The sequence below is a fragment of the Daucus carota genome, chromosome 5 (genome assembly GCF_001625215.2).
Source record: "Daucus carota subsp. sativus chromosome 5, DH1 v3.0, whole genome shotgun sequence".
NCBI lineage: Eukaryota > Viridiplantae > Streptophyta > Magnoliopsida > Apiales > Apiaceae > Daucus > Daucus carota.
This window is the reverse complement of record NC_030385.2, coordinates 40,143,941-40,157,900: the sequence shown is the minus strand read 5'-3', so window position 1 is coordinate 40,157,900 and position 13,960 is coordinate 40,143,941. Positions and strand designations below refer to the sequence as shown.

At 46.2% G+C, this 13,960-nt stretch overlaps 1 protein-coding gene across 1 annotated transcript; it reads left to right on the top strand.

The window, feature by feature from the left end:
• Positions 1 to 53: 53 nt before the first annotated feature.
• LOC108220252 (UDP-glucosyltransferase 29-like) lies at positions 54 to 1,688 on the top strand. The gene has a single exon (XM_017393967.2). It carries the CDS (start codon positions 191 to 193, stop codon positions 1,562 to 1,564), a length of 1,374 nt encoding a protein of 457 aa, XP_017249456.1. The 5' UTR covers positions 54 to 190; the 3' UTR covers positions 1,565 to 1,688.
• The last annotated feature ends 12,272 nt before the right edge of the window (positions 1,689 to 13,960 follow it).

Here is a 13,960-nt window from a genome sequence, read left to right as displayed (position 1 = left end):
AATTTTATGTAGTTGGACAAATCCATGCATATCTGAGGATAAAATTTGTGTGTATGTAATACAAGTTACTAGTATCCATACACTAAATGAAATAATACTAGTACGAATAGATAACAGATCTTAAAGAATGTGGCCTGAAACAGCAGCCACGATTTTATTCTACAAAATTGTATAAATAAGAACAACTTTAATGTTCGTAGTGAAAAAGCATAAAAACAGAACGGAGTTGATCATGGAGAGTGAAAATGGCAGAATGAGTATACTGATGTTACCACATTTAGCCTATGGTCACATCTGTCCCTTCTTAGAACTAGCTAAACAGCTCGGAAAAAGAAGTTTCATAATTTATATTTGTTCTACGCCTATCAACCTTGCTTCAATCAAGAACAGAGTGCATCAAAATGATCATATTCGACTAGTTGAGTTTGATCTTCCTGCTTCTGCAGAATTACCTCCTCATTATCATTCCACAAAGGGCCTCCCAACCAACCTCATCCCGATCCTTGAACAAGCTTTCGAGATGGCAGCTCCAATTTTCATTGAAATCCTCAAAGTCATTAAACCGGATTTGATTATGTATGATTTCAAGCCTTCTTGGCCTGCAGAGGTTGCTCTGTCTCTGAATATTCCAGCTGTTTATTTTACAGTCAATGCCGCAGCAGCCTCTTGTGTAGTTGTACATCTATACAAAAGGGCTGGGGAAAAATTCCCCTTCCCAGAGATTGCTTTGTTTTCAGCTGCCCCGCCTAATTTTCCTGAATCTGTACTCAAGACTATTAGGGAAATTGCGTTATGCTCTGAACGGTCAAGCAACCTTGTTTTGATTAAGAGTTTTAGAGAGGCTGAAGGAAAATATATTGATCTTCTATCAGATCTGGTTCAGAAAACTTTGATTCCTGTCGGTCCACTTGTTCATGATGCACCCGAAAATGAAGATGATGACACGAAGAATATCATGAAATGGCTAGACAAGAAACAAAAATCTTCGGTGCTTTTTGTGTGCTTTGGGAGCGAGAACTATCTATCTGCAGAAGAAGCGATAGAGATGTCAAATGCATTAGAGATAACCAAGTGTGATTTCATATGGTCTGTGAGGTCTCCACAAGGAGAGGAAACAAAATGTCTAGAACTCCCAGAGGGATTTATTGAAAAGATAGGGGATTCAGGATTGATTCTGGAGGGGTGGGCGCCACAGACGACGATTTTGGGACATTCAAGCATTGCTGGCTTCCTCAGTCATTGCGGATGGAGTTCTGTGAATGAGAGCATGAAATTTGGTGTGCCTATTATTGCAATGCCCATAAGAGGGGATCAGCTTACGAATGCCAAGCTTGTGGTGGAGATTGGGATTGGTATGGCGATAGCGAGGAACAATGAAGGCAAGTATAAGAGAGAGGAGATTGCTGATGTTATAAGGAAGGTTTTGACAGAAGAAAGTGAAGAAGGTGCAAGGGGGAAAGCTAGAGAATTGAAGTTGAAAATAGAGGAGAAAGGAGAGAATGATTTGGACAAGGCAGCTGCGGAATTGAAGCAAGTTTGCAGCAAGAATATGCAAGCATACTAGTAGATTGTAGTGTCAAGTGTGTACTACAAGTTGATAAGATAGGCATGTGAAAATTACAGTTTAATCATCAATGTTGCTTCTGTAGTCTCAGAAATTCTTATCTTACATGCATTTTTAGCTTGAAGAGCCTGAAAGCGCAGAAAAGTTGATAGCTATATATATTGCAAGAATCAGAAAGAAAAAAGGCCTTAAATTTTGCATTACTTGTCAGCGGTCAAAAGCCTACAATCACCTGTATTTAGAGGAACCAGATGATCGATTTACAGCAAATTGATAAGGTGGAGATGATTTTCGAGAACGAAGTTCTTATCAGACCCATCGATGTAATTAGGAGGACTAAGAGCAAGTCCAAGAGATGCCCTATGTCATGTCATAAGTTATAATTTAGGGTAATTGATTAAAAAACTTGATCCACAATGTCCTAGTGATGCCTTATATCACTAGGACAACCTCCTCAAGCCTTATTTTTGAGGCACATCTCACCTTGCCCTATTCTGTATTTTATTATAAATTTCCATCAACACTCCTTTTCTCTCTCTACTTTTATATTATGTTTTAATAATGAAAGAGAGTTTTTAATAATAAAATATTAAACATAGTATGAGAATAAGGCACATTGTTGGAGTTGAAGTTAGTAAGTTATGTCCTAAATTACTAGGACATGATATTTTATATTATATTTGAGTCTTGAACCAGGACATTCTTGGACTTACTCTAATGCTATACAAAATTTCAAAAAATAAACTTCAAATGCTTAAAAGAGAAATGAGTTCTTAAACTCATATTTAGGTAATGTATAAAAAAAAGTGATTATGTAAATTATTAAGTACATCGCCACATTTCCTATCTGTTATTTGTTTTTAGGTAACATCTGTTCATTATCTATTTAATATTTATAAATAAAAAATTTAGTTCCCATTCTTTGTTCTCTTTATTTATCTTTTTCCTTCTTTCCCCCCTTCAAATAGGTAGTTAGATTCAAATTTATTATCAAAATAATAACAGGGAACAAAAATAGGGATTGTTATTGAAATTAACACTCAAACTAGATCCTCTGAAACACCGGGACTTACTAAGACTCATTATTTTATATTATTAACATGTAATGAGATATGTAACCTGTTCCTTGCTCTAAAAATTGAAATATGCAGTATGTTACTATGGAAAAATTATTTTTTGATAGCCCTTGATGCATGTGGATTGATATGGTACAACCCGGACTACCCTAGCCCGGGTCCACTCCGGGACCCCGACCCCATGAAGGATTACCAACTACCAGGGTACGCCATCCAGGTAGAGTCAAGGACCCGGATACTACCCGGACCTATACCCCTCGACCGGGACCCAAACACGTACCAGCCGACAACTACTGCACGAGCCACAGACTGACACGATGAAGACAAATATAACGGTCAACCACTGGCGATAGAGACAAGCCAGGGAACATTCCAAAAGACTACTTCCACGCCGACACCTGGACACGTGTAGGGGATCAAACCCCTACACGTGTAGGACCAGGATCCAGGTACGCACCCCCGAACCCTAATCCTTGGCCTATAAATAGACCAAGGGTCAAGAGTCTGGGGGTTAACTTCACTCTCACTATATTCATTCTCTGCACACACTTAAGCACTCAGCATACACATAAACACAAAAGCCTCCAGCCACCATGCAACCACCATACACCACCTTCACCCACCACACATAGATAACACACTTTCTAATCTTTATCCTTCCAAAGCCTGCTCTTATTCTCACGCCGGAGGCGCTTCGGGGCAAAACCCCCCCGCCGGCGTTGTTTTGTAGGAACCCTTCCAGCAGCTACACCGCAGAACCGTCATCCACGGCGGAGGAAGGACCGGGATCGGAGATTGGCGTTATCATTTGGCGCTAGAAGGAGGGGAAGGTGTCCTCTGTCCTGTGGTCACGGTGCCACTGGACTCATCTCCTACAACAAGCCCCCGAAACGGGGGTCCAAATAACACCAGTAAGCTCTCACCAAACACCCAGCTTCTCAAAACCCTCAGCCATGGCTTTTCTTGATATGAGCATGTTAGCAAACCCTGTCTGAGCAAAACCCTAATCTTGTCTGTAGCACATAAAATCTTTTGTCTCACACCTGCACACATTTTGTCACTTAACTATTTGTGGTATCTCTGAAAATAGTAAGTTGACTACTTGTGCACACTATTTTTGTCACCTTGTCACTATCTATACTGTTTGCAAGCATTGTCACCAAAACAGCAACCATATACCCTGTGTAAGTTCTTGAAACCATGGCAAAAAGGACACGCTCCCACCTGGGCCTTCCCCAGAACCCGGATAACCCTCAGACAGACCAGGATAACCCGAACCAGGATCATGCCTCGGGACCCCTTTTCACCCATGTGAACCCGGAGGAGAACCAAACAATCCACCCCAATGATGCCCGGGTCACGATCGAAGCAAACCAGTACAAGTACACCGATGTCCCGATCACCACCCTCCACCTGTCCCAGCTCACCAATATAGAGTTGGCCGAAGCCATCCGGCAGTACCATGATCGCCGGGAAAGCAACCGCAGACTCGAGGACATCGATGAGTCTGAGGACTCCGGGAACAGCCGTCAATCCCGGGGTTCCGTCTTCGACCGGATCGGGGACAAAGCAAAGAAAAAGAAGCAAAAGGATAGTGAGGAAACCAGGCTAAAAATCTTGGCTGAAAGAAAAGAACAGATCCGAAAAGAAGAAGAGGAAAAACTTGAGCAAAAAATCGCCCTTCGGATTCAACTCGAAGAGGAAAAGTTGACAAAAGGATCCCGGTCCAAGCGCTACCGGAAGGAAACAACACCCGAACTCATCTCTGATGACGAGGATGAGAGACCGGGGCAAACCAACCTCAGAGACATGATCAATGAACTCAACCGGAAAATCGGAAATGATGCCGGGCTTGAAATCGGGGGAACCCTGACTCCCTTCAGCCACTCCTTGGAATCCATACCCCGACAAAAGGGTATGAAACACTACAACTTTGAATCTTTCAATGGATTGGGAGACCCGGAGGAACACCTGCACTACTTCGAACAGATAGCCCAAATTTACTGGTACAATGATCTAACCAAATGTCGCTTCTTCGCATCCACGTTCAAGGGAGGGGCCCAGAGATGGTTCAGCCGGATCCCCTCCCGGAGCATCGGATCCTGGAAAGATTTCAGGGAAGCCTTCCTCAGAAGGTTTCGAGCAAACAAGACCCATGAACTCCATATGTGTCACCTGGAAACGGTTCGCCAATATGACAATGAGGCACTCTCAGACTATATGAAACGTTTCCAGGAAGCAATCAACAAAATTTCCAACCTGGATGAGCGTGAAGCTCTGAGCATATTCCGAAGGAACCTGGACCCGGAACAAAATGAGAGGTATGTGGTCGAATTGATCAACAAAGAGCCCCAGAGCCTGGCAGCTGCCTATGCCATGGCCGCAAAATTCATTAAGGAAACCGATGTGCTCCAAGCAATGAGGATGACCCGACAAGGAAGCTCAAAAGGGAAGCAGGTCGAGGATAGACCCCGGAAAGAATATCACCAGGACAAGAAATTCAAACCGGACAGACAGACAAACTTCATCCAGCAATCAGGTTCCAAGAGGACCAGCCAACAGGGATCCGGGTCCAGAAGTGACCCCGGTCCAAACAAAGCAACCAGGGAACCAAAACCAGAGCCCGAGTGGACTCCTCTCAACAGATCCCGCGAGGACATACTCAAAGAAATCAGAGACAAACCCTTCTACTACCCACCAAAACCCATGCAGACTCCCCCGGAGAGCAGACCCACCAACCGACACTGTGACTACCATGGCACTCACGGTCACAAAACAGAAAACTGCATATCCCTCAAGTACTTCATTGAGGAGCAGATCAACAAAGGAAACATGGGACAATATATAGCCCGGAACACAGCAAACAAGGGAGATGGTTCGGGGAAACAAAAGAACATTGTCAACGTGGTACTGGGCGGATCCTGCTCACCTCCTCCCAGCCCGGACCCCGGTCAAGAAGTCATGTCCATCCAAGCCTTCCCTGAACAAGTCATTTCCTTCAGCAGCAAGGACTTCGAGGGTGTCACCCGGGGTCACAATCAGGCCCTGGTGGTAACCTTGGATATAGCTGAGAATGAGGTCAGGCGGATCCTAGTCGACAACGGCTCTTCAGCAAACATCTTGTTTAAACACACCATGGACCGAATGCAACTAGGGAGCATCCGGATGAACGACTACAGGGAGGACCCCTTATACGGATTCGGGAACAGCATCGTCCCGGTCCTAGGAACTCTTTACCTCCCGGTCCGTTTCGGCACAGCCCCAACCCAAGTCGTCCATATGATCAAATTCTATGTCACAGACACTCCCTCATCTTACAATGTGATCATTGGCCGTCCGGGTCTAAACAAGATCGAAGCCATCACTTCTGTTACGCACCTGAAATTCAAATTCCCGACTCCGTTCGGGGTAGGCGAAGTCAAAGGAGATTCGGAAACAGCCGGGGTATGTTACAGTCAGGCCTTGGTTATGGCGGAAACCCATATGGACAACAAGAGAAAGGCCACCGTCTTCCAAAAACAGAGAAGTAACAAAAAGCATCGACCCTACCCAAGGACAAACCCTAAGGGTGAAGTCCAAGTCATCGACCTAGACCCGGGCAGTCATAGCCCGGGAGCAATCAATCCTGGTCCTGGACCAAGCAACCAGAAAGCAACCATGAGCTCAGCTCAAGATTTTGTGGAAAAGAACACTGATGCCCGGATCCAGCAAATGATCTCGGCACAAGAATTGACCAAGGTTGAAGCTGCGGTCGAGACCGAGTCGGTCCTGATCGAAAAAGACAACCCGACAAGAAGAATCAAAATTGGGAAAGGCTTGGATACGGTCTTTAAAGAGGAACTCATCCAACTACTCCGGAGCTATGCAGATGTTTTTGCCTGGAGCCCGGACGACATGCCCGGGTTGGATGAATCATTGGCAATGCACAGCCTGGACGTCGATCCCAAAAAGAAGCCTGTTAAACAAAAACGAAGAAACTTCGCACCAGAAAGGCAGAAGGCAATAGATGAGGAAGTTGGCAAATTAATGAAGGCAGATATCATCTGCGAGATCAAATACCCGGAGTGGCTAGCTAATGTAGTCATGGTAAAGAAAGCAAACGGAAAATGGAGGATGTGTGTTGACTACACGGATCTGAATGCGGCATGCCCGAAGGACCCTTATCCTTTACCAAGCATAGACCAGCTTATCGATGCCACATCAGGACACCTGATGTTAAGCTTTATGGACGCTTTCTCCGGGTACAACCAGGTTAAGATGAACCCAGCAGACATAGCCAAGACAGCTTTCATAACCCACCGGGCAGTGTATGCTTACAAACTGATGCCTTTCGGATTAAGGAACGCCGGGTCTACATACCAGAAGGCGATGAATGAAATTTTCAAAGACCAACTCGGAAGAAATCTGGAATGCTATGTCGACGACATCATCTCCAAGTCAACATCAGTCTCGGGTCACATTTCAGATCTTAGAGAATGTTTTGAGAACATGAGAAGAACCAAGCTAAAGCTCAACCCGGACAAGTGCACTTTTGGAGTCGAAGCTGGAAAGTTTTTGGGTTTTATGGTAAGCAACCGGGGTATCGAGGCAAACCCGGAGAAGATCAAAGCTGTGCAAGAGATTCAACCACCTCGGACTCAGAGGGAGGTCCAAAAGCTAGCAGGGTCCTTAGCAGCACTCCGAAGGTTTGTCTCCAAACTCGCTGAAAGATGTCTACCATTCTTTGAGTTATTAAAAGGGGCAAAAAATCAGAAGTTAGTAGAATGGAGCCCGGATTGCCAAAGAGCTCTTGACGAAATAAAAGCATACCTGTCCAAACCCCCGATCCTGACAAAGGCCTTACCCGGAGAACCTCTCTATCTATACCTGTCAGCCGGACCTTTGGCCGTTGGGGCAGCCCTGATCAGGGAAGAAGCCGGGCAGCAGAAACCTGTCTACTATGTCAGCCAGGTCCTCAAAGATGCAGAGACCAGATACCCCAACCTAGAGAAATTTGCTTTCGCACTGATCACCGCATCCAGAAAACTCAGACATTACTTCCAAGGAAGAGAAATCAGGATTGTAACAGACCAACCGCTAAGGAAAATCATTCACAAGCCAGACATCTCCGGGAGACTGGTGAACTGGGCAATCGAACTTAGCCAGTTCAGCCTAACGTTTCTACCCCGGACAGCAGTCAAAGCCCAGGTCCTGGCAGACTTCGTAGTGGAATGCAACTTCCCAGAAGATCAAACAACTTCCATGGAAACCGAACCGGAAGCCCCGGTAGAGCCTAACCTGGGGTCTTGGATACTCCATGTCGACGGTTCCTCAACAACCGAACGGTCAGGAGCCGGGCTAATCCTGAAGAGCCCGGATGGGTTCACCATCAAAACAGCAATCTCTTTCAAGTTCGCAGCAACCAACAATCAAGCAGAGTATGAAGCCCTGTTGGCGGGGTTAAAGTTGGTCCGAACCCTGTCAATCCGGAACCTAACCATCTACAGCGACTCACAAATTGTGGTCAGGCAGACAAACGGGGAATACCTCGCCAAAGACCCAATCCTGACCAGGTATCAAGCCTTGGTGAAAAGCTACCTCACCCTGATCCCCGGGTGCAAAATCTTGCAAGTCAACAGGGAAGAAAACGCGGAGGCGGACAACCTCTCCAGGTTGGTCCAAAATTCGGCAGACCTGGATAGCTCAGTGTATTTCGAAGAATTGCACAAACCCACAATAGAGCAGGAAGAAATCCTTGAAATCAACAACGACCCTACCTGGATGACTCCCCTGATCAACTACATAGAAAAAGGAGAGTTACCCGAGGACAAAGGAAAAGCTCAAAGACTAAAAGCTAAGGCAGCAAAGTTTTTCGTAGAAGGCGGGATCCTCTTCCGCCGGACCTACTCATCCCCAATCCTGAAATGCATAGGTCCGGAGGAGGCCGAATACTGTCTGAGGGAAGTTCACGAAGGGATCTGTGGAGATCACATGTCGGCAAAAGGCCTGGCCTATAAAATCATCCGGCAAGGCTACTACTGGCCAACAATTCATCAAGACTCCGTCGAGTTTGTTAAGAAATGCAAAAATTGCCAGCTATTCAGCAACGTGCCCCGGGTAAGCCCTGTCCTACCCTCCTCGGTCTTATCCCCGATCCCCTTTGCTGTATGGGGGATAGACATCATGGGACCCTTCCCCCGGGCTAAAGGAGACCTCAGATACTTGCTTGTCTCCATTGATTATATGACCAAGTGGGTTGAAGCCAAGGCAATGCGGACGATCAATCAACAAGATGTCATCCGGTTCATGGACAACATTCTGATGAGATTCGGGATACCAAGAGTCCTGGTCTCAGACAATGGCCCCCAGTTCATCGGGTCGGACTTTGAAAGCTACCTGGCCGAAAGAGGCATCAAGCACAAGAAGTCTTCAGTCGCCTATCCTCAAGGAAATGGCCAGGTAGAGGTCACCAACCGGATCCTCCTGAGAGGAATTGAGAAAAGGTTAGAGGAAAGCAAGAGCAAATGGCCAGAAGAATTGCCACATGTTCTCTGGTCATATCGAACCAGTCCCCGGACAAGCACCGGCGAGACTCCATTCAAGTTAGCCTATGGAACTGAAGCAATGCTTCCAATTGAAGTCGGGTCACCCTCCCATAGGGCAATCAATTTTGACGAGATCACCAATGAAGAGGGACTCCGGGTCAACTTGGACTTGGTAGATGAGGTTCGAGACCAGGCAATCGCAAAAATGGAGAAATACAAAGAGAAGACCCGGGATCACTTCAGCAAGAAATCCCGAGTTAGAAACTTCCAAGTAGGAGACCTGGTCTTACGAGACACCGAGGCCTCTGATCCCACCAACACCGGCAAGCTGATGCCTAAGTGGGAAGGCCCATACAAAGTGAAAGAAATCCTAAGACCGGGTACTTACAAACTGGAGAACATGGACGGGTCAGAAGTATCTAACACCTGGCACGGACTCAGGTTAAGGAAATTCTACCAGTAGAATGAGAAAGAAGGACAAGGATCCCAGAAGACAGCTACATATCCCTAAAAGCAATCATGTACTTTTGATCATTCTCAAAGCTGTGTAATAGTTTTAATATCAATGAAGTCTTTTGCTACCAATGAATCTATATTATTATCTACTTAGAAAATTTCTAAGGCAACCAAGCAATGTCAACAACCAACCCAGGAAGGATCTACCCGGGTCCATCCATCCAATCATCTGACTTGGAAAAATTTCTAAGTGCAAAAGCTAAAAAAAAACAATCAACCCGGGTAAGCATTGCCCGGGTCCATCTATTCAATTTACTTAGAAAAGTTTTCTAAGTGCACATATAAAGCAATCAACCCGGGTAAGCATTGCCCGGATCCATCTATTTAACTTGGAAAAGTTTTCTAAGTGCAAACACACATAAAACAATCAACCCGGGTAAGCATTGCCCGGGTCCATCTATTTAACTTGGAAAAGTTTTCTGAGTACACACACATAAAGCAATCAACCCGGGTAAGCATTGCCCGGGTCCATCAATTTAATTTACTTGGAAAACTTTTCTAAGGCAAACACATCTAAAAGCGATCAACCCGGGCAAGCATTACCCGGATCCACCTATTCGATGTACTTATAAAAATATTCTCAGCAATCAGACCCGGATCCACTTTGCCCGGATCCATCTGTTTCGTTTAAGAAATTTCTAAGTATGAAAGCTATTTGAGCAATCATACCCGGGTACAAAGCAGTTAGAAGCAATCGATCCGGGCAGGCGTTGCCGGGAAATTATTCTAAAACAATCGAACATGAGAAAGAAATATACAAAACGCATTCACAGGCAAAGATGACAAGGAAATATTCGATAAAAGCAGTAGAGGACAAATATCCACGAGCCCAGGTCAGCACAGACCCGGACAAACATCCAAATCCGGAAACAAAGACATATCCAGCCTTACAAAAAAAAAAAAAAACATTGTTCTTCAAGGTAAAGGCAGATAAAACTTAAACAGGAGGATCATCAGCGGGGGGATCGGTGACAGGAATCTCCTCGTCCAAGGGTTCAGATTCAGCAGATGAGTCCGAGTCCACTTCCTGACCCGGGGCAACATAGGGCTCGGGCTCCCCTCCGCCCGCCGAAATCCTGTTCTTTGCGGCAATGTAAAGATCAGTAAAGCTCTGCGCATTCGCACCCGGATCAGTCTTGATGTGCTTTTCAGCCACGGTCCAGCAGCGCATAACCTCAGCAGCAGCGGCCTTCGCCAAAGCATCCCCATAAGCCTTAGACCGCTGAAACTCAGCAACAACCTCCTCCGGGGCCTTCCGGGCCTCCAGCTGCAACTTCAAGTCGGAGATCTGTTTTTCCAACTCGGATACCCTCTTCTCAGCCTTGTCCGCCCGGATCTCAGCATCTTTTGCCCTCTGCCCGAGCTCAGTTTCTTTACGAGCCTCAGCCTCCTTGATTTTAGTCGCCATCCCCGACTCCAGCACTTCCCTAGCCGATCGCTCCACATCCAGTTTCTTCTCCAACTTAGAGATCCGGGTAAGGCTGTTAGCAGAGAACTCCCTCTCCTTCTTCAACTCCTCCAAAGCACGAGTATTGAACCCGGCTAGACGTCCGCCAAGCTGACAAAACCAAAGCCCAAGCAAAATCAGGAAACCAAGCATTACCAAACGAAAAACACCAAGTACAAAAAAGAGAGGGAGGAAAAAATAAAAGCAAGAGAACCCGGATCGAAGAATACCTGGCCCCAAAGATTCCCGAGCTCTTTAAAGTTCTCGACTAGACCCTGCTTGTCCATCATCTCCCAGTCCTGATCAGACGGCAGCTCGGACATCATCCCAATCACCTTTTTAACAGAGTACCGCCCAAACTCCGGCTTGTCAATTTTGGAAACTACCCGGTCTCCCTCCTCAACCTCCACCTCATCATCAAGTATCTCCACAGCCGTCTTACCAGGATCCACTCCCCCCTCCCCAACACCAAGCACCTGCTTACTGGGCTTCATCTTCTTCTTTAGCGGTTGGAAATCCGGACTTTCCGCACCCAAGACATCCACGGCAAGATCCGAATCTTGCACTTGCAACACCGAGTCCGGGTTGTGACTCGAAGTCCCGGTTCCCTCGGTCTCCTGGCGGGAAGACCCGGATTGCCCCTTCTTAGCAGACTTTGCCTTAGTCTTCGGTTTCGGTTTAGGGACAACATGGGCTCCTGCCAGATTCTTCAGATGCGCAGCAAACGAATCACTAGCCATCTCCTTCCACAATCCCTCGTTAAAGAAAGGCAAGCCTGCATCGATAGGGAAACACACAGATCAGAACACAATACAACAGCTAAAACAGGCCAGGAGGAATCTACTAAGACAAATAACAATCAACCAGGGTAAAATAGGCAACACCAACTACATTTCTTAGAAGGGAAAAACAATACAAGCTATAGTCGACCCGGACACCCGCTAAAGAAACACAAATAAAAAGTAAACCCGGATACAGAGGATACAACTTACAGCCGGCAAGATGCATCTTGTCATACTGCATAAATGAATCCCGGGTCAATTGAAACCCGAGACAATTGCAGAAGTCGCGTAATTGTTCCCGGAATTCACCAGCAGCACCCGGGGCCCCAAAGTCCGTCCGGACCAACTTGTCATCTGTAACAATATAAGGCATAAATGCCAGATCCAAACCCTTCAGCATCAGAACTTCCCCGTTCCAGTGCTTCAACGAGCTCAAGTGACTAACCGGGCTCGTAAACCCGGATCCGAGACCCATCTCCTTGGAGCGGAAACGCAACTCATATAAGGGCTTAACCCCAGACTTCTTGAACTGAAAGAGCATGTGAAATAACTTCAAGGTCGGGTAATAGTTCTTCTTATTACAAGCCATCAAGAACCAAGACATCCACTTGATAGCGTTAGGGGTAATCTGCATTGGGGAGCACTTAAACTCGTACTTACACAGATGCTTAAAAAAGATATGCCACCTTGGATTCCACCCGGATCTAAGGTGCTCCATCCACACGGGCACGAAACCGTCAGCCGGACGGTGATATATTCTCTCCCCGGGTTCTGGCCATCTCCATTCAACCTCGGGCGGGAGCTGGAACGCAGCCCGGATCATCAAGTCCGCATCCTCCGGGGACATCTCACTAATATGGCTCCTAAGGGGATACGGAGCCCGGACCAATGACAGCTTGCTGAACATTTCATCAAATCTCCCCTTATCATAAGGAGCCAGCGGACCGTTGGGATGCTTACACCGGTAGAACCCGGCCATATTTGCGTAAAACGCCGTCTCATCTACCATGGGAGCCTTGATTATAAAAAAAGACTTGGAATCACACCACATTCCTTCCGGAGACATGATCACTTGTCTCCCTACTGTAGCTTTGACGTCCTGCCTGGCAGATATCACACCCGAAGACGAAACCTCTTCTTCAGCCATCTTTTCCCGGGCACGGTGAGCAAGGGTATGGACCTCGTCACACTCTGTATCGCTAGAGAATTCCCCGGGTACCGCCGAATAAGCAACAATTTCTCTCCTGGGCGGCCTAGGGATCCGGACCATAAACCTAAATACAAAAGCAACCCGGGTCAATTTTAGAACTCACATACAGTTACAGATTTTATTTGGGTCCGGATCCCATCCTAGCTCTATACGGAACACCATCGAAAGAAGAGAAATAACCAAGTACAAATAACACTACCCGGATCCTATTAAGCCACTCAACCGATTCTACCCGGGTCCCATTTGAGTCCCCATAACTACAACGCAATTAAAACACATACAATTCCACAACCACCAACTACCAAAGCTACCCAACCCGGGCATATTTGTCATACCCGGGCTCAGTTCAAATCCCCGGAAACCCAACAGGCAAAAACAGTTTATAACACATTTCAAATCAAAACCAAAGATCAAAACTCAAATCCCTCGCCACATACAAATATACATACACATACACCCAAGAACAGCCACCCAAAAACCCAGCACAAACCCAAATTTCCGACGACCAAAACCCACAACTTACACACCCCCAATCATCACATCTACGCGTCCGAAACTCAAAAACTCACATTCATAAACAGTCGAACAAATACACTTATATACCAAGCCGAAATCGGAACACAAAAAGCAACCAAAATCAACAACAATTCCACAAACTTAAGCATGGCATTCGAAGTACAGCAAAAGAAGACAGCGACAATAAAAATACGAACAATGAGGCGAAGAAGGGGCTTACCGAGACCGACGACGCAAGAACAACGACGACAACGACTCTTGAGATTCCAGTGAAACCTCCCGCAAAAAAGCACCCTCGAGCGACAGCAAAAAATGAAGCGGAGAA